Source organism: Panthera tigris, chromosome B2 (assembly GCF_018350195.1).
Source record: "Panthera tigris isolate Pti1 chromosome B2, P.tigris_Pti1_mat1.1, whole genome shotgun sequence".
NCBI classification, from domain to species: Eukaryota; Metazoa; Chordata; class Mammalia; order Carnivora; family Felidae; genus Panthera; species Panthera tigris.
The window spans coordinates 99,010,556-99,031,607 of record NC_056664.1 but is presented as its reverse complement, the minus strand read 5'-3'; the positions used below and the strand labels follow the sequence as shown (position 1 = coordinate 99,031,607).

The window sequence follows — 21,052 nt, the reverse complement described above, 5'->3', positions numbered from 1 at the left end:
TCCCAACCAGGCTCTGCACTTTAAGCACAGAGCCTGATGCAGGGCTCAATCTCACAAACTGTGGCATCATGACCTCAGCCGAAATCAAGTGTCGGATCCTTAACCGACTGAGCCACCCAGGTACCCCAAGCTTTAGGTTTTCCAAGCTCTTTAGAATTATAGATAAGGGATATAGAGGTGTAATATGTTTGGTAGTGATAGTACTTTGCAGAAAAAAAAAAATAAAGGTGGCAAGGGAGGTTATAATTTCAAATAGAAGGCCTGGGAAAGACTCACTGGGGAGGTATATTGCAAATAGAGCTAAAGTCTGAAGTTGTTTACCTGAGTAACTGGAACGATGAAGTTGCTATCAACTGAGCCTGGGGAAGAGCAGTTGAGGTAGAGGGCAGGGTACGTAGAAATCATTACCCTAGTTTTGGCTCGTAGACATTGAAGTAGAGATGTTGATACACATCGCTGGAGTTCAGGGAAGAGGTGTGAGCTAGAGATAAACATCTGGGAGTTCAGGCACGTAGGTGACATTTGAAGCCCTCAAACTAGAGGAGATCACTAAAAACAGGGCTCCTTCTATGTTTCAGGCTGTGTTTAGTCCCTGGAGATATAGGTATAATTTAAAAATTGTCCTCAAGGTTTAAGGAGGGAGGCAGTTGTAAACTGTTAAAGCAATATAAAAATATATGAATATAAATACACATAAAGTGCAGATGATCCCGTGAGGCCAAATCTGAGAGTCATCTTAAACTCACCCTCAAACTTGTTTGTTCAGTGGTCTGACCATGAGACACACACAGAAGAAAGCCAGACTGTGGTACCTTTAGTGTCAGCTGGCTTCTCCATTAACCCCCTGTGCCCAGCAAGTTTCCAGTGATATTAAAGAACCTTACTGGTGACACTTCTGCATGGATTGCAAGGTTCCTCAGTATTTGGCCTTTGCCTTATCTCTTGTTTTACTTCCTTAGACCTGTCCCTGGGGTTGGAGATGATCAGTATTGTATCTTTGAAACACCACTTTGGCTGTCGATTGAAGGACGAATTTGAAGAAAGAACAGAATAGGCATAAGTAACATTAGCTTGCTATTTTCTTTGCGTCATCTGCTTTCACATTGATGTTAGTGACTTATAGAGACCTGTAGGGTAGGAAAGACTCAGCAGATCTGCAGAAATACAAAGTATATATTGCTGTGCTAGAAAATGCAAATTTGGGGATTAAGAAAAAATTTCTACTAAATGCATGCAGTTGAAAACTCTACACTTTTCTCTCCTGTAGGTCATATTAAAAGGAAACCTGTACGGTGGTTTCTCAAAAAATTAAACATAGAATTATGATAGGATCCACCAGTTTTACTCCTGGATATATAAAAGAAAATAAGAGATATTTGTACATCAGTGTTCAAGGCAGCATTATTCATTCATAATAGCCAAAAGGTGGAATCATCCCAGATATCCATGGAATGATGGAAGGGATGAATAGATAAATAAATGTGGTATGTACATACAATGGAATATTATTTAGCCTTTGAAAGGAAAGAAATTCTGACATATGCTATAACATGGATGAGCCCTGGAGACATGTTAAAGAAGCCAGACACAAAAAGACAAATGTTATATGATTCCACTTACATGAGGTACCTAGAATAGTCAAATCATAGAGATAGAAAGTAGAGTTTTTCAGGGGCCATATTGTTTAATGGTACTGAGTTTCAGTTTGAGATGCTAAAAAGTTTTGAAGAAAGGATAGTGGCGATTGTTGCACAACAGTGTGAATATACTTAATGCCATTGAACTGTACAGTGAAAAATGGTTAAAATGATAAGTTTTGTGTTATGTATATTTTACCACAATAAAAAAAAAGAACCTAGAAAGCAAAAGACCTAGAAATACATTGCTGCTGTAAGAAAGATAAAGAAAGATTTCTACATACTAACACTGATGGATTGAGGGATCAATTGAGGGATTTCTGATATTGAGGGATTTCTAAGATAGATTGTGCTAAGAAAAAGTTAAGTGCTATCTTTTGAGTAAATAAGGACAGATTAAAAATAGGTATTCCATTTGCTTTATTTCCATAAAGAAACACTGGAAGGATTAATTAATAAAAGTTGTTAATTCCAGCAGGCAAGAGGGACTAGGGTCACTAGGGGCAGGAGTGGTAATGAGATCTCTTTTAAGTACTTTTGATTTTTGGATTGTATTACCTATTCAAAATAATGTTGAAATATGGGAGTTAAAGTGGCTTCATTGTAGAGGGATCACCAGTTTGTAGTCACAGAAAACATAATTTTTTAGAGATATTGATTAAATATTGCTACATGTGATATCCCCTCCCCCATACAAGTCAGAGCCTAGTTTAGATGCAGAAGTGAGTCTCACTTTCCCTTCCACTGCAGGCAACAAAGATAACGTATTTTGGGTAGAGACATAATAAAGCTAAACTTTCTAAGTTCATCAGTATTGAGAGAAAGAGAGGGTAACAAGGCATTGCACCTGCAGTGAGGCTTCTTACCAGTGTCCAAGCGCTTGAAGGTTGACCATGGCAAGTGGGGTCATTAAATGTATTAACCCACTGAGTCTGGGAGCCTAAAATATTCAAAAGCAGGAAACTGGATATAGCTCTGCATCCCTCCAAAATGCCACTTTCTCTGATTCAGTCATTAATTAGGGGCCTGTTTTGTCTAATATTTGCATCTGAAGCAAGACGCAGGGTTGTTTAACATTTCTTAGGCAGAGGGAACAGATAGCAGCTGATAGCTGAGCACCCATTTAATCGCCCTCCTCTCTCCCTCCCCACCAAGGGAGTAGGACTATTATATCTTCCCCGGATATTTCCTTCCAGCTCCTCCTTCTACCTAGATCCGATAGGAAATACGGATAGAATCCTGAGGCAGACTGTGAAAAGTAGACCGCTGTCTAGGGGCAGCTCAGCCCATCCTAACTCTGTTTCAGGGCATGTGGGTTGAGGGAGAACCCAGGGAGTCATATCTGGGAACCACGCCCAAATTAGAGCTGGTAGAGCACTTTCCAGGAAGGTGGTCAAAGTGCAGGTGAAGAGAAAGAGCTGAAGTACAGAGCCAAAATAAGAGAACTGAAGAACTGGGAAACCTGACGTCAAAAGTAGTGAAGAATTAGGCAGCTGGGAAGTAATTTGTAAAAGTTCCAGAGATGGAGTTCACACGATTTTTACAGAATTCCAGCACAGGCATGCAAGGTATACTTTACTCATTTAAAGTTATTAGAATGGGTAGGCAATTCATCTTTCTCTTGTCTCGTTGATCTGTTTATATGTCTGTCTTGCCCAGTACACTGTAGGAATTGAAGACAAGGACTTCAGCCATAATGGAAAAAGCATGGACTTTGGAATTAGGCAGATCTGTTTAAATCCGAACCTCTTCTCTTTCTAGGTGTTTGATATTAGTCAAGTTATTTTTATTACACTGGACTTCAGGTTCCAGGTACATCATAGGGTAGTTGTAAGAATTAAATGAGAGAAAAACGTGTGTGTGTGTGTGTGTGTGTGTGTATGTAATCATCTTACACACAAAGTATTCAGTAGAAATGTTGCTCCCTCTCCCTTTTTGTATCTGCCACAGAGTTTTATATTTAAAAGACATTCAGGGGCACCTTGGTGGCTCAGTCAGTTGCGTGTCCAACTCTTATTCTGCTTGGGTCAGGATCCCAGGGTTGTGGGATCGAGCCCTGTGTCAGGCTCAGCACTGAGTATGGAGCCTGCTTAGAATTTTCTCTCTCCCTCTGCCCCTGCCCCCGCTCACATGCACACACTGTCTCTCTCAAATAAAATACAAAATAAATAAAAGACTGGGGCACCTGGGTGGCTCAGTTGGTTAAGCGTCCGATTTTGGCTCAGGTCATGATCTCACTGTTCATGAGTTCGAGCCCCATGTCGGGTTCTGAGCTGACAGCTTGGAGCCTGGAGCCTACTTTGGATTCTGTCTCTCCCTTTCTCTCTGCCCCTCCCCCATTCATGCTCTGTCTGTCTCTGTCTCTCAAAACTGAATAAAAGTTAAAAAATAATAAATAAAAATAAATAAAAGACATTCAAAATATCAAATTGAATATGTTTGTGTTAAATCTGAACCCTGGTTAAGGACAGCCTGTGGCAGGCATGTTTATAGGCTTTCATCTTGGACAGATAAAGTTATTGTTGCTAAATATTTTATCAGGCAACTGCCTGTTAAGTGCCAGGTGCTAAGTTTTCACTTGCTGATCCGGTCTATCTTTTTATGATTTCCTTGTTTATCACGGTGCAGCTTCTACTCTGTGCGGGCTTATCCTTTCTCTATTTATAGGACCTCTTCTCCACACCAATTGTTTTTTTTTAATCAGTGGGTATGAGAGATTATCTTATACTCACTGCTTTCGTAAAAAAAAAACCTCAACCACATGCTCTAGTGTAGAGATTGTCAAATATCTTTCCTTCTTTTGTCAAATATTTATTGAGCACATACTGTGTTAGAGTAGATATAGACAGTATTAATATGTGGTTCCTGTCCCCCAACAGTAAAAAAGATAGGCACATTCCAAAATATATTTAATCATTTAGTGATAAGATATTACTTTTGTTTACCATTTTACATATTACTACTTAAAATGATCCCATTTTATTTTATTTATTTTAAAATGTTTATTTACTTATTTTGACAGAGAGATCATGAACATAAGCAGGGGAGGGGCAGAGAGAAAGGGAGAGAGAGAATCCCAAGTAGGTTCTACGCTGCAGGGCTTGATCTCACAACCTTGAGATCATGACTTGAGCTGAAATCAAGGGTCAGGTGCTCAAACTGAACCACCCAGGCGACCCAAAGTGATCCCACTTAGAAACATACACATACACATAGAAAAAGAATTGAAGGATATGCACCAAGGTGTTGACAGAACTTATCTCTGAGTAGGGGTATTTTTTTTTTTAAATGTTTGTCTATTTGTTTTGAGAGAGAGAGCACACACAAGTAGGAAGGGGCAGAGAGAGGAGAGAGAATCTCAAGCAGGCTCTACACTGTCAGCACAAAGCCCGATGTGGGGCTTGAACCCAGGAACCGTGAGATCATGACCTGAGCCAAAATCAAGAGTCGGACAACCAGCTGAGCTTCCCAGGCGCCCCATTAGGGTTTTTTTTTCCCTTTTATTTTGCTTAAATTTTCAAAGATTTCACTTTCAACTTATAGAAAGTTCATCATTCCCCCCTCCTTGCTAGCAGGAGAGTGACCCCTCTTCTTTCTCTTGCATTCAGCTTTTGCGAGAATTGAAGCACCCTAATGTGATCGCATTGCAGAAGGTGTTCCTTTCTCACAGTGACAGGAAGGTGTGGCTGCTCTTTGATTATGCAGAACATGATTTGTGGGTAAGTTTAAATTCACTTTATTTTTAGGACTCTTTTCATCTAGGTATGGAGAAACAAATGTATGCACTGCGTATTACTAATGCACGTAAAACAAAACTTGCTCTGTTGACCAGAGTTCAAAATAAATATAATAAATGCAAATGCAATATAAAAAAATAAAAAAATAAATGCAAATGCAGATTTAAAAGAATTTGAGCAATGAACATTATCATGTTATTATACTGAGAAGATAGTATTTGTAATATTCAGAAATTTTACTTCAGAAAGTGTTAATGTGTATGAAACTGTAATTTTATGCAAGTAATTAATGGCAGTTTACTGATATGTGTAGTGAAAATGGCTTTCTTTTGTGGTACACACTGTAGTTCAAGTTTCACCAGTTATATACTTGTGAATAATTTCCCTAAGTTAAGGTCAGTCTCTTGCAACATTTTGGCATTTAAAACCGACTCCACAAAATCGAGGTACATACATGGTTTTACAAATATTAGCCCCAAATTCCAATTCTAAAGTTTTTAAGTTGGGAATCAAGATGCTTAAACATTTTATCCAAGGAGTTGCTGAAAGTAAAAAAAAAAATCAAACTTGGCAGGAAGTTCAAATTTTGGGTAATTAAATTCTGACTTAACATAGTGCGGTTTGTCATCTACATAAAGTCACACATCTGTTTAGGAATAACTTTGACAGACTTCTCGGTCTTTAAGGAGCTTTCAGAGTTTATGCTATTACAGCATATTGATAACAGTGTCCAGTGAATTTTTCTCCATTCTTTTCATGGATATTCATAAAAATGATGTTTTCCCCATTTCTCCGGGTCCTTTGTGGGTTTGGATCCAAGAGTTACTTGATAATGTACGTACTTCACCTTGAACATCAGTGGTATGATGAAAGGACATGCAGTGCATTGGACTGATCGGGTCCTGTAGAACCATGTCGTTTGTAACATGATGGCCCTTAGCCATGTGTGCCTAGTGAGCACCTGAAGTGCAGCTGGTCTAAATTGAGATGTACTGTAAATATAAAATACACACGGACTTTTGAAGACTTAGTATGAAAAAAAAAAATCTCATTAATATTTTTTATTTTGATTCTATGTTGAAATGATAATATTTTGAATAAACTGGGTTAATTAAAATATACTACATTAATTTTACCTGTTTCTTTTTTTTTTTTTTTCTTTTGCTGTGGCTATAAAATGTTGAAAGTTATATATGTGTAGCTCCTATTATATATTTTCTGGATACTGCCCCTCCATATAAACCCTAATTTTCTATTATTTCCTTAAATAAAGTACATGTTGTTAAACAGCTTATGAAAAAGCAAGAAAGCTCTGTTAATAGGTTAAAATTTTTCTATGCCATTTGGCCATTTTTAAGTTAGTGGAGCATTATTGACAGCTTTACCAGTGTTGTTCAATAGGGGTTTACATGACCTTTATTTTTTAAAAAATTTTTTTTAATGTTTTTATTTATTTTTGGGACAGAGAGAGACAGAGCATAAGCAGGGGAGGGGCAGAGAGAGAGGAAGACACAGAATCTGAAGCAGGCTCCAGGCTCTGAGCTGTCAGCACAGAGCCTGATGTGGGGCTCGAACTCACGGACTGTGAGATCATGACCTGAGCCAAAGTTGGTCGCTCAACGGACTGAGCCACCCAGGCGCCCCTACATGACCTTTAATACCCATCATGTTGTGTTTTGCACAGGGGTGAGGCAAAGATGGAGGTGGAGGTTTGGGGGACAGGTAGCATATCTTCCCTATCAAAATGATGTTATCATAACCTACAAAATAACATGTGGTCATAAAAATTTTAATATAGTGATCCAGTTGTATTTATTTCAATGAGGTTGAATTCCATCTTTTTCTCTCCTTCCTCCTTTCTAGTGATTTCCTATTTAATATTAACTACTAGGAATATATCCTAATTTCATCCTATCCCAAAAGAAGGTGGACTTTTGCAATAATTCAAATGTACACATAGTCAGTGACATTATACAGATTTACTAAGTGCTAACTTTTTATACAGTAGTAAAGATTTAAGGGCATGTAGCTGGCTTGGTTGGTAGAGCATGTAACTCTTGATCTCAGGGTCATGAGTTTGAGCCCCATGTGTGGCATGGAGTTTACTTAAAATAAAATATTTTTAAAAATATAGTAAAGAATTATAGAGTTTTTTTTTCTTCTCTTTTAATCTTTCATTCTGTCAGTAGAGAATACAACTAATACTATTTTCTTTTCAAAAAAAATACTAGTACTGTTTTTATGCAGTCTTTTAAGTATCAGTGCTTTTTACCTTTTGGTTCTATTTAATGAAAATCTTACTGGTTTCAGTAAATCTAGTTATTATACCCACAATAACATTGTCACATTCACCCCCAGTATAGGTCCCTTATCATTCAAATTATTTTTCTTTGTGTCATTATTGGCCTTTAATAAGTAATTTTTAAATGTAGAGAATTTATTGTAGACTTGATTGTGTTTTATTGATACAAATATTAGCAGAGACTATGTTATAATAGTATGTTTTATTTTTTTTAATTTTTAGCACATTATTAAGTTTCACCGTGCATCAAAAGCAAATAAAAAGCCCATGCAGTTGCCAAGATCTATGGTCAAATCATTACTTTACCAGATTCTTGATGGTATCCATTACCTCCATGCAAATTGGGTGCTTCACAGAGATCTGGTAAGTATGTTTCTTTTAAATTGATCAATATGGTTTTTTTGACCTCTTTTTAAAAATACCTTTTCTTCTTGGTACAATTATTATGAACATTGATTATAGAAAATTTTGAAAATACATAAAACCAAAAAAGAAGGAAATAAAAATCACCCATAAGCCTACGCTTAAAAGAGTACCATTATTAACATTTGGTATATGTTCTTTCATTATATTTATGCATAGCTATAAAATGTCTGTGTGGTTTTCAATGCATAATTGGTATAATCTTAATGGAATAGTCACATGTAAAATAAGTACCTTTCAGTCCATTTTGTGCTTCACATTATTGCTCATTTTCAGTAAAAATATTAATAATTAAAGATTGAGTTCTTATTGTTTTTTTCCCTTAAGAGCTAAACGGAAATAATGACCCTGCATCCAGTAAATAGAATGTTGTCAGTATTATCAATAAAGGTTGTTATCAGTATTATGAACAAATCAAATGTTTGGTTTTACCTTTTTTTCAGTACACATGTAACAAACATTTGTTAATGTCAGATTCTATGCCAGTTATCTTTGCATTGTTGTTATTTTAGTTTATGTTGATGAGATTTTTTTTTGTTTATTTGTAAGAAAATATGGGTACTGAATAGTTGTAATAATCATGAGTTTAAAATTGGAAGTTTTGTTCCTAACTCTCCTTGAAAAAATGGTTTCAAGATCATTATTTCTTAGGCTTTTGGAGATTCTAGGGATATGGTAGGGATGAATCTAGGTCAACTCAGTTTTACTAATTGAGGAAAAGTATTTATTATAGAAAGGAATGAATACACAAGAAGATCTAGTTAGTACCTGTGGCTACATTGTCAGGCCTTGTCATCTGACTTGACCGTCTCTTGCTGTGGCATTGAACATAAATTGGAGCCAAATGCCAGTGACCACAAAGATGGGTTTACCATTTCAACAGATGTATTTCACCTCATAATTTTGAACTGTAAAGTTCTCACAGACTTCCACCTATCCACTTTACTATTAACCATGAATCAGCACATTTTTCTGTGGTTACATGAGGTTGTTCTAGATCAAACCCTCTCCTTCATTAATTTTTTATGTAATTAACATAAGCTATGTGAGTTATTTTTGAGGTCATGATCATGTTTGAATCATTGATCAAAATCTTTTATTGAAGACTGACTAATTTCAACTCTTCTCTTTTTTTTCACAACACTGTGTATTTTATTCTCAATAGCATAGATTCACACATTTTATTTCTGATGTTGTCGCCTGAGTGTCCACTGGGACTAAAACTCAGGATGACTAGGACCTGGTTTTCTCTTTGTTGGCTTGCTGCTGCTTTAATGTCTATATTAGTTACGGCATCACCCTTTTCTCAGCCTAGAAAGTTCTTTTACCCCTTGCAAACCCTTGCACTGTACATCTAGGCCTTGCCTGGTCTTGTCAGTTTCATCTCTAAACTCTCTCTTCCATCTGTCTATTTCCATCTCTAGTGCCTCATAGGAATGAGTTCAGGCCTTTATTATCTCTTTCTTGCGGTATGGTACTAGCCTCTTAACTTGTCTCCTTGCAAACAATCTCTTTCCCTTCCATCCACTGTAGACCTTCTGGATAATTACACAGCTCCTGATCAAGAACTTTGAAATAGTTCCTCATTGCTTACAGACTAAAGCTCTAGTTCCTTATTGGGCTTTCAAGGTCATAACAGATATAGCTCCAACTGTCTTTAGAATTTTTCTTTATCCCAATCCTGTAATCTTTCACTTACACTATACCATTAAACTATTGATTGTCCCCTGTGTCATCCTGAGATTTCCTGCCTCAATGACCTTTATTTATTACCCCATCTGTACATATTCAAATACTACCTGTCGGTGAGGACTTGCACAAAAGTTAAAACTTATCCTCGTATCCGTTCCTACTTGGAAATAATATCTCCTTCTCTCTTTTTTTTTTTTTAATGTTTATTTATTTTTGAGAGCGTGAGAGACAGAGTGTGAATTGGGCAAGGGCAGAGAGAGAGAGGGAGGCACAGAATCCAAAGCAGCCTCCAAGCTCTGGACACAGGACCCGACGTGGGGCTTGAACTCACAAACTGTGAGATCATGACCTGAGGTGAAGTCGGACGCTTAACCGACTGAGCCACCCAGGCGCCCCAATAATCTCTCCTTGTTGGTTGCCGTTGTACTTCTTTACTTCTCTTATGGCACTTATCTGTTAGTATTATAGTGGCTGTCTTAGATCATCTTCTAGACCATACACTTCTTGAGAGAGCAGGGTCTATGAATCCTTTTGGCACACTAGCAGTACTCGAGTACACAACAGATACTGAGTAAATATTTCCTCAGTGAATTAATATGAGTAAGAATAGATTCTTACAGTATGCTTCTGGATCCAGTAACATATTTATACTTCAACACACTGTCCTCAATAAACATTTATTATTACCTTGTGTGTTTAAAGCAAGGATATATGGGGACAGTACACATACGATTGCATTAAAGACCTTCTCCGGAGTTTACTCTCAGAGAAGAAACGCGACATACGCATAAAGTTATGCTGTAAGATAGATGAGAAAGATGGTGATCATGGCTACGTGATAGGCACAGATTAAATGCTACTCAAGCTTAGAAGAGGTTATGAGGAGGGGATGAGGGAAAGTTTCAAGAGAGCTGCCACTTGAGCTAGATGTTGAAGTAGGAATCTACCCTGTGAGAGCCTACTCAGTTCTTTTCGCTGATCATGAGTACTGATAGCTGGACCACATTGTCATGGTTTTGCCAAAGTATTTTCAGGAGTAGAAGATTTAAACTGTATGTTTACTTGAGATAGATTCTCTAGTAAGTATAGAAATACAAAGCATATCACATATGAATGTGGTGTTTAAAGCATGATGGGGACATGCAAAAAATTATTTTTTGTGCAATAGAGTTGCAGTTTCAGTCGGTGAGTGGTTTTTCTTAATGCTTCGTTTCCCATTGACATAAGAAATTGGGCTTTACACTATTTGTTAGTCACAATTATTTCAGAGTATATACCATCTCTGCAAGATCCAGAGTTAAAGGTGTTAGAGTAAATGTAAATTTGCAATGTAATAATATAACCCCCCAACTTTAAAAACTAGATAAAAAAATCAGTGTTTTGGACTTTACAAAAGAAACATTATATCATCAAAGAAGATTGGGGTTTTTCATTGTGATTGATTATATATCTGTAATAGTAGTTAGCTATATCATATGGATCCTAAAATTTACCAGAAGTAGAGAATTTAAACAAAGTCACTAAAAATATTACTTACATTGAGGAATTGCTTTAAAAAGAAAGGAGAAGAGAAGCTAAATATATTTATCTTGGCTGAGACAATGAAGTAGAGACATAAGTCTATAAATATTTGGAACTTGTAAACACCAAGGGAAAAAAGATGTATTTTAATTTTATAGCAGGATATAGCTAAGAGTAAGAAGATGAAATATAGGATGACTCACTTTTATGAGATTACTGTTCGGGTAGGTTGGAAGGATGCCAAGATAAATAGTTGATCCTGTTTTCAAAATTATGAGCTCCTGGGGAGTAAGGATCATATCTTACTAATTTTTGTATTCCTAATGTTGGCATATTGTTTGTGCTCATAAGTTACTTGAATTTCAGCAAAGCATCTGGCAATTGCACGTTATTCTTTAGCAAAGAGAAATAGTGGCTAAATGGTAGTATTGTTAAGTAGATTTACAGCCTCTTGGTTACGAGTTTTGCTACTGGATCAGTGGCATAAACTGAACTGTGCGTTAAACCATCTCTTCATCACTTTATCATATCTCAGTACCTAAAACATGATAAATGCTAGGTCTTTATCAAATGAAAGATCTGAGTAAATGCTCTAGGGCCCTGACCTGCTTTGACTTTTAAAAAATATTTGTGGTGGTTCCAAACCAAAACTCTAACTTTAGTTTTGAATGGTAATTATTGTTCATAATAGTGGGTGAATTTGTACTCTTTTGAAGTCTATGAGCACGGATAACTATATCTTTTGCAAACATAGTGCATGGAAATTTAGTTGAGGGAGAAAATAATTTTGTAGCCAGTAATCTTTTGGGTTTTGTTATTAGTTACCATCTACTGCACTTTTGGATTGTCAAAAAATCACTTCTGACACAGACCTAAAGACTTATTTATTCTATTAGAGGTCAGTAGTAGTAGTAGTAGTAGTAGTAGTAGTAGTAGTAGTAGTAATAATAATAATAATAAACTTGCCAATTCTTAGAGTCAAATGTAATTCAGCTGGTTAAAGGAAATGATGTAATAGATATTCTAGCTATAGAGAAATGTGTAATATATGACCCTGGATACTTTGTCATACTAACTAATGAAGAGCTATTTTAGTTTTGTTTTATTTTTTTCCTCATGATACCTGCTCATTCAGGCAGAATACTTGATTTTTTAAAAAAATTATTTTAATGCTTATTTTTCAGAGAGAGCGAGCGCGCGCGCAAGTGAGCACGTGTGGGGGAGGGGCAGAGAGAGAGAGAGGGAGACACAGGATCCGAAGCAGGCTCCAGGCTCTGAGCTATCAGCACAGAGCCCTACGGGGCGGGGAGCTCGAACTCGTGACCGCAAGATCATGATCTGAGCTGAAGTCGGACACTTAACCGACTGAGCCACCCAAACACCCCCAGAATACTTGATTTTTAACAGCATTCTGGGTTGTCTATGACATGTTGGCTATGTATGTTGTAAGTCTGTATTAGTTACCTATTGTCGTTTGACAATTTGCCCCAAAACTCAGTGGCTTTCAAGATGTTTAAATATTTATCATCTCATAGGTTCTATGGGTCAGGAATCTAGGCGTGGCTTATCTGGATCCTGTTTTACAGTCTCCTTAAAAGACTGCAGTCACCTGGAGTCTTGACTGTGAAGCATCTGCTTCCTTATTCAGTCACGTGGTTGTTAGAAGGCTTCATTTTCTCCTGAGCTGATCGGTGGGAGGTGAAAGCTTTCCTTGGTTCTTTGCCACCTCAGCTTCTCCACAGACCATCTTACAACATGGCAGTTTTCTTCACCAGAGTGAGCAAACAAGAAGGTGGAGAGTGTGTGTTAGCAAGATGGAAGTCGCAGTCTTCTGTTAGTGAATCATGGAAGTGACATCCCATCACCAGAGGTCACTTTTCCAGCCCACACTCACAGGAAGTAATTACACAAGGGTGTGTTTACTGGGGGCGGGGATATTGGAAACCATGTCCGAAGCTGCCTACCACCAAGTTTAAGAGACTTTAAAATGGATCCTATTATTGTCCTATTTAGTAGAAATATAAAAGAAAAATACAAGTCCCTCCTTTCCATATTAAAAAGTTGCTTGAGTGGCAAGAGGATAGTTCTGGTTCTAAAGAGCTAAAAAAAATATTATAATGTACCAATTATCCCTTCCCTTTTGCAAACATTCTTTAGTGATTTATTTCCAGAATTTGGCATATGTTCCTTGCATTTCCTCTCCTCTCCTGTGCCCTCCATTCCTTCTACACCCACTATTGAACTACAAGTTTAATCTTCTTAAATCTAGAGGGTGTGTTCAACTGAGATCCAGGATTTTTCACTTTGAACCTATCTAGAGATCCCATCTTTGTTAAACTGTCTGAGGCCTACGCTTATCACTACTACTTTCTATTCTCTTTTTCTCGCATTTGTGTCAAACAGGGAAAAATGCAAAGAAAAATTTAAGTTTCCCACGGTCACTAGTGCTGCCGAGTTGTAACAAGTAGCTGACGAGAAATGTTATAGTTCATCAGCTAAGAGAGAGCATTCGAAGACTCTTTAGGAATGTCATGTATGAAAGTCCAATGTACAAAACTCACAGATGGCCTCTTTTCTACTCAGCTGGGGAAGAAGTACTGTACTGTTAATCTTTGTGAAAGTTTGATGAAATTAAGTGCTTTGCGGTTGGAGAATGGTCTAGAAATACCTGTGTGCAGCTCTTCATACCTTGTCCGACAGGGAGATACATTAAGTCTTTAATTTTGTGTATACTAAAGAGGGCCTGACAAGGTGAATGTGCCACACTGCAAAGACACCCTTAAAATCTGACTGGAGCCATCATGCTGGCAGTTTGAAGAATTTTAGTACTGTTTTAGAGTTTAGCCTCGCTTAGTTCTTACGAAATGGGAGCTTGGAGATCTTAAACTTAAAAAACATATATACATTTCTAGGAAAGCTAATCTTGATCCGTAAGCCTCAGTTTACTCATTTATAAAATTGAAATAATGATAGGGACTTTGTACAGTTGTTCATCTCCTAGTCTTAGCTCCAGAGTTCCTGAATTCCTCCTAATTTCCATTCTGTAGAAGCTTCTGTACATTATTCTGGATCCCACCAGCAATCCAGAGATGCCCATTCTTTCAACTGCCTTTCCCAGGATTCCTTTATTTTTTTAATTTTATTTTGAAAAAATTTTCAAATGTTTATTTTTGAGAGAGAGAGAGAAACAGAGTTGGGGAGGGGCAGAGAGAGAAGGAGACACAGAAGCTGAAGCAGGCTCCATGCTATTAGCACAGAGCCTGATGCCAGGCTCAGACTCACGAACTGTGAGATCATGACCTGAGCCGAGGTCGGATGCTCAACTGACTGAGCCACCCAGGTGTCCCGCTCTCCTTCCCCGCCCCGCCACCACAGTTCCTTTAGCCTACAACTCTAGCCCTTTCTGCTTTACAAAGTAGAGCCCTGTTTATTATTTTTTATTTGATTTATTAAATTAACATTCTAATTAAAGAATTATGGCAGAAAGTGGCATTTATTTTAATATGACTTAATCATTATAATTTCTTTTAGAATTCAGAGCTAACAACGAAAAAGGAAAATATGGCTTGGTTATTTTCTAACTTGCAATTTCAGGTGACTTTGGACAATTACAGATCTTGTCATGCTGAAGAATTACACTGGGGTTGCTGCTGGTGACCTTTGGTTCCTTACTAGTTCCTTAGAGCTGGGCCCTTGAGAGTCTCTGGCCCAGCAGTTCGTGTCTCCAGCCTGAAGGCCTTTGATGGTAGTGATGTCATCCCTGTGCAGGGACTCCTGTTCTGCCAGTACACAGGGCCTTGTGACGATCAGGTGAGATAGTGTTTCTCAAGGTGCTCTAGATACTGTGACATATACCTGTGTCACAGGTGGGCTGTGATTTTTTTGGCATGACAGGTTTTCCGCCATCCACACCCACAGCCCAGTCATGGGAGTGTTCTGCAGAATACACGTCTGTCCATTTGAGTTGAAGTGTAATGTCCTATCTGTTCCGTAGACAGGTGATACACACTAAGAATTACACTTCTAAGAGGGCCAACTTCAAAGGGGATGAGTCTTCTTAAGGTTCAGCTCAGGGACAGGGCTCTTTTGATGATCCTTGTCAGACAAACACAGTACCGTAGCCTGTACTGACAAACCCACATATCTAGAAGGTGGTTTGCCAAACTAACTTCAAAGTCACTAAGAGGTGATAGTCCAGATACATTCCACAGTGGCAGGAATAGCAGGAGCTGGTTAAGAATCAAGGGCTACAGACAGGACCCCCAGCACTTTGAGGCCTGTGTTTAAAACTGAAGAACCATTTCAGGCATACTATTTTATTAAATTACTATTATTGAGGTAGAATTTGCATATAACAAGATGTACCCATTTTAGTTACAAATTGATCAGTTTGGACAAATGTATATATATACCAGGGTGATCACTACCACAGGCATCCTGTGTGACTGGCACCGTAGGATGATTCAGGATCTCTTATTGAAAGTGATGGTGTCTTCATCAAGAAGGGATCTTATATGCATGAACTGATTATTTCTTTGGGAGATTGCATATGGTGATTATTTTGGGTGGTAAGATTCTCGACTAAGCATTCATCTAAGTAGAAGCCTTCTGGAGGTGAGGGCCATAAATCAATTAAGTGTTGTGCATTTTCCAGGTCCACTTTTGTTCTCATAACCCTGGCCTGCAGTGCATTTCTTAGAGACTTGAGTTCTAATCCTGGGTCTGCCACTGTCCAGGGACAGTGAGCTTGGTTAAGGTTGTAGGTCTTTCCCCTTGATGTCTTCATGAGTGATGCAAGAGGGCTCAGTTTCATAATTTCTACCTCTGACATCCTTTTTTTTTTGGACAAAAGTTCTCACATATTTATTACTGAACCAACCTACTGGTGCAAAAGCATAGTAACAGAGAACGATCATTTTCCTGGATGAAACATGTCTATTGTTCAGATAGGCGTGATGTTTACAGAGTGAGAGGATGTGAGCACGTGACCTTCATGCAGCAGAAACACAGGTGCAATCCCATATAGACCCAGGTTGGTTCTTCTCTCATGTGTCCTTTTGGAGCTGCACCTGATTTTCTCATCAGTTTTCACCTGCAGGCACTGGGGAATGGGACAATTCTGCTTTTGATTCTGAAAGTCTTGTGAGAAGACTTGGCCAGGAAAAGTCATCTGCACCCATAACCGTGGTGGAGAAAAGGAGAAAGGAGCTCTACCTCTGACATTCTTAATTTGTCATGATAATAAGACTGAATTATTTGATTTGAATATGAATGTCACAAATGTAAATCGAAAACTACTTTCTACTAGCATTGCTTCTCTGAGGACGGATTGTACTCATTAATGAGTAAGATAGAATCTGAATGTCTGTGCAGCACTCGTGCTGGCATTGCCATCAGTGTGGGATTTATCTTGATTATACTCTTAGTGACCTTGCAGTTAGTTAGGTAAATAGCCTTCTAGATACCTGTGTTTGTCTTGCATTAAGCTTTTTATAATGGCTGCTTTTTATTGGTTCTTGTTCGAGAAAAGAAAACCTTATCTCTGCTGTTCAGGCCTATAACCACTCCTAAAAGGCTGGAACAAAGAAGTGTATTGTTAACTGTTGTTTGGTGCTGGGGTGGCAGGCATTGTTTATTATGAACACCCAGGTTTGATTAACATAGATTATTCAGATTGACCTACTCCAGAACCCCCTAGACCATTTTAAGGTAACATGAAATGAATCACAGCATTTAATATTATAGTCTACTCCTGAATTACAGATAGCTTACACCTAGTTGTAGATACGTAATTTTGAACTGAGAAAGGCATTTTTGCTTAGAAACAGTTACGTTCTCTGAATACAAAGGCCTGTTCAACCCACAATATAGCTATAAAGTGTGACACTTATAGAACTCTGAAACCTAGTTGTCATTTTAACTACATTATTATTTATAACAGGATTTCTGTGAAGGAAGTGCTGGTTTACAGAGTTAAGAATATTTGCTGTACAAACATTTTGACCTCCTAATATGTACCGGGCGCCATGTTGGGCACTGGGTATACACGGATAAATAAAATACAATCCCTTCCCTCAGTGAATGCATGGTGGAGAAGATACACAAACGGATCAGCATAAAACAGAAAGGTTTTGAAAAGACATTATGAGGTGCGGTCAGGGATTGGCTGTGCATAAAGTACTGAGAGCACAGGAGGAGAGCACCTGACCAGTTGGGATGGGGGCCGTCTTTGAGGACTCACGCTGAGCTGAATCTAAAGGATGAGTAGATATTTAGAAGATGAAGGGGGCATTCCAGGCAGAGGAGACAGCTTAAATAAGGGCATGGGATAAGAAACTGCAAGCACGTTGGTATCACCGAAGCAAAGCAAGAAATGGTGAAAGAAGCAGAAGAGAAAAGTAGGGACCCAATCACGGTTAATCTTCACCGGCATGTTTTGAAGCATGGACTTTTCTTGTGGTCAGTTGTAGCTGAGCCGGTCAGGTTTCTGCTTAGGATAGACCACTCACACCGGGGTACGGAGAGTGGGTCGGAGGGTGCAGGGATGGCAGCTTTATCAGGCTATTGTAATCAGCGGGTTGAGAAATGATGAAGGCCTGGCTGAGGTAATCAAGTTAGGAGGGGAAATAGTCGACAAATATTTAGGAAGTAAGATAATCAGATCTGAGGATTAGATAGATTTGAGGGATAAAGGACAGGGTGTTCCGACTTCTGCTTTTGTTGATTGAGAAGAGAATACCAGAAAAACAGGAAAAATTCAGCTTGAACACGTGAAGTTTGAGAGGATTGTGGAGAAGGCCAGCGTACCGTTTGACGTAACCCTAAGCCATATAGAAGTTTGGAGATGTATGGTTATGGATTCCAGAGTCATTAGCATATGGGTGGTTGCTGAAACTCCAGAATAAACCAAAGTCAGATTTTTTAAAAACCTGTTCTATCCACAAGCAGAATGTTCCTATGAAATCTTTTGGAAGCTGAAATGGAGGAAAGTGAAGTACTAACCACTGATTAACATGGAAAATTTTTTGAGCATTCCCAGACCCCCAAAATAACCTCTCTTAGGCTTTTCTGATGCCTTAGGACACATCTCGCTAACAGATGCACAAAATAAATCCAGAGAAAGAACAGATGTTCCTAGTTGAAAGCTATGGCAGGCTGATGCTGAGTGTGGTCTTGGGGAAGGAGCCCGGTGGGGGCCGTCTCCCCGCTCGGGGCGTGCTGGCTCTGTGAGGGCTGCTGCAAAGCAAATGCTAAATGCTGTTTTCACTTTTCACCTTTTTTCCTAAAAGCAAAAATCCTCTTCATGTATCTTTCAGTTAGAAAGAAATAGGTATTAATGCAGAATTTTTGTAAAAGTAAAGTGGTATAACTGAACTTTTGAAAAGCAGGGGATACCGTATTCAGAAGTGAGCTTGGCATATTTTGGGGAAGGTACTGACTCTAGTTTCTTGCAACTTCATTCATGCATTCATTTGTATTTTTATTTTTTCCTTAAGATTTTATTTTTTAGGTAATCTCCACACCCAATGTGGAGCTCAAACTCGCAGCCCCACGGTCAAGAGTCACATGCTCCACCCACTGAGCCAGCCATGCACCCCACAGTTTCTTTTAAAATTGAAAACTTTCCAAAAAAAAATTGAAAACTTTCAGGGCACCTGGGTGTCTCAGTTGGTTAAGCGCTGACTTCGGCTCAGGTCACCATCTCGCAGTTCATGGGTTTGAGCCCCGTGTTGGGCTCTGTGCTGACAGCTCAGAGCCTGAAGCCTGATTTGGATTCTGTGTCTCCCTCTCTCTCTGCCCCTCCCCTGCTCACGCTCTGTCTCTGTCTCTCAAAACTAAATAAATGTTAAAAAAAAATTTTTTTTTAATTGAAAACTTGCCTACCAAAAGACCATGAGTACTAACCACTGACAATTTTTATTCACTCATCCAATAAATGTTTATTAAATGTTAAGTCCCTGGATTTCAGCAGATACAAAAAGCAGTGACAGAAATATCCTCCCTGCCCTTTGGGAGGTTCCAGTCATAATGATCAGATTCTTCATATTTGTAAACCCTCTGCTATCAATGAGGTTACTTTAAGGGGTAAACAGTGATGATAAACTGATTCTGTTAGCAAATGACTGTTGTGTTTGCTAAATGATAAAAAAAACAACAACATATTTATCTCCCCCTTAGTTCGCTGCTTGATTTGTTACGACACAGAATCTTTTTTGTTCAAGGTGAACAATGGAGAACAGAATAAAGAAAGGCACAGACACTGATGGTTTTCTCCTGGAATGTACCTTTGTATCAGATGTGAGGAGAGTTGTGTGCTACTACATTTAAATAAAAGAATAGTTGTAGCCATCAATACTAGGTTAGCCCTATTCATTGTTTAAAAACTAGTCTGATTGATGTTCTGATTGGTTTTGTCCCTATTATTCAGGGTTGTAGACAGTTGTGTTTGTCTTTTCCTCTCTTTATTGGTGCTGATAAGAGTCATCTTGTGGCTTCATATTTTTGTCCCAAATGTCCTGGGGTGGGGAGCACAAAGCAAATGTAGTAGGGTACTTGTGTATCTTTAGGCCATTCTATTTATGAGGTGCCAATTAACTAAAATTAAATTTAACCCTGTGGAAAAAAAGTGATTCTATAGGAGGAAAAAGCAAATCTGAAGTACATGTAAAGCGTCATGAATGTAAATTCAAGAATTAATAACTAAATCCTGCTAAAATGCAGGTATTTCAAGAATAGTTTTTAAGTAATCATATTGCTTATCACATGATTTCCCTGACTTTGGCCTTTAAAATGCAATTTAACTAAAATGAACCCTGCGGCCTTGATGTGTCTATCTGATTTTATTGCTGATAACTTAAATGCGAAGCATCCAACTCCTGCCATTTCTGCGGTTTCTATGGTAACTAAAGTGTGCAAACCCAGCAGTATCACTTTCTTTCACAGCTGGCGTTTTGTGTTCGCAGTAAGAGGAGTTTTAGTAAAGCATAGTCTGTGTTAATTGGGATGTAAGTAGGTCAGAACGACTTTGGTATCCTCTCCTCGTTCTTTTTGGTGTGTGTGGGTGTAGGTGCATGTGCGTGAGCTGCAGTTCCCTTTATATTTTTTTAAAGGGTATACACTCACTTAGGTCAATCACTATTAAAGTTAATCTTTTGAAAATTAAGCATAATATCTGGAAAAATGACTTGATTTGGAATCTTGAAGATTAGATGGAGTTCTGAGACTTGCCCCAGCCCTGTGGGCCCTGGAGAATTCCTGTTATGAAAAAGGAAATGATTGATATGAAAATGCTTTGAATATTTAAATCCTTTTTATTGGTGGTCATGACATTTATTTTGTTGTTATCATTGTTCTTTTGAACCATCAAATATCTTATGACCTGAACGTGTATTTACTTATTCTTAACATTTATTTACTTGTTACGTGTAATCCCAGTTAAGGGGTGTGTATATTTTTTAAATGTTTATTTATTTTGAGAGTGGGGGAAGGGCAGAGAGAGAAAGAGAATCTCAAGCAGGCTCCACACTCAGCCCAGAGCCTGACGTGGGGCTCAGTCCCACGACCCTGAGATTGTGACCGGAACCCAAATCAAGAGTCGGATGCTTCACTGACTGAGCCACCCAGGTGCCCCAAGGTGTGCATTTAAAAATAACATCCTGTGCAATTCTAGATCGTCACCTGACTACAGGAGCCCTTCTCTGTGGATACTGCCCAAACTCTGCATTCCTTTCTCAGACTGT

General features: G+C 38.4%; 1 protein-coding gene across 18 annotated transcripts in view; it reads left to right on the top strand.

Annotated features, from left to right (window-relative positions):
- The window catches only part of CDK19 (cyclin dependent kinase 19), a 189,448-nt gene that overhangs the window by 125,496 nt on the left and 42,900 nt on the right, over positions 1–21,052 (top strand). For all 18 annotated transcript variants that reach the window (XM_042986995.1, XM_042986985.1, XM_042986979.1 and 15 more), the window contains 2 exons: positions 5,246–5,356; positions 7,899–8,039. In XM_042986995.1, coding sequence (XP_042842929.1) covers positions 5,246–5,356; positions 7,899–8,039 — 252 coding nt within the window. The remainder of the gene's footprint in view (positions 1–5,245; positions 5,357–7,898; positions 8,040–21,052) is intronic.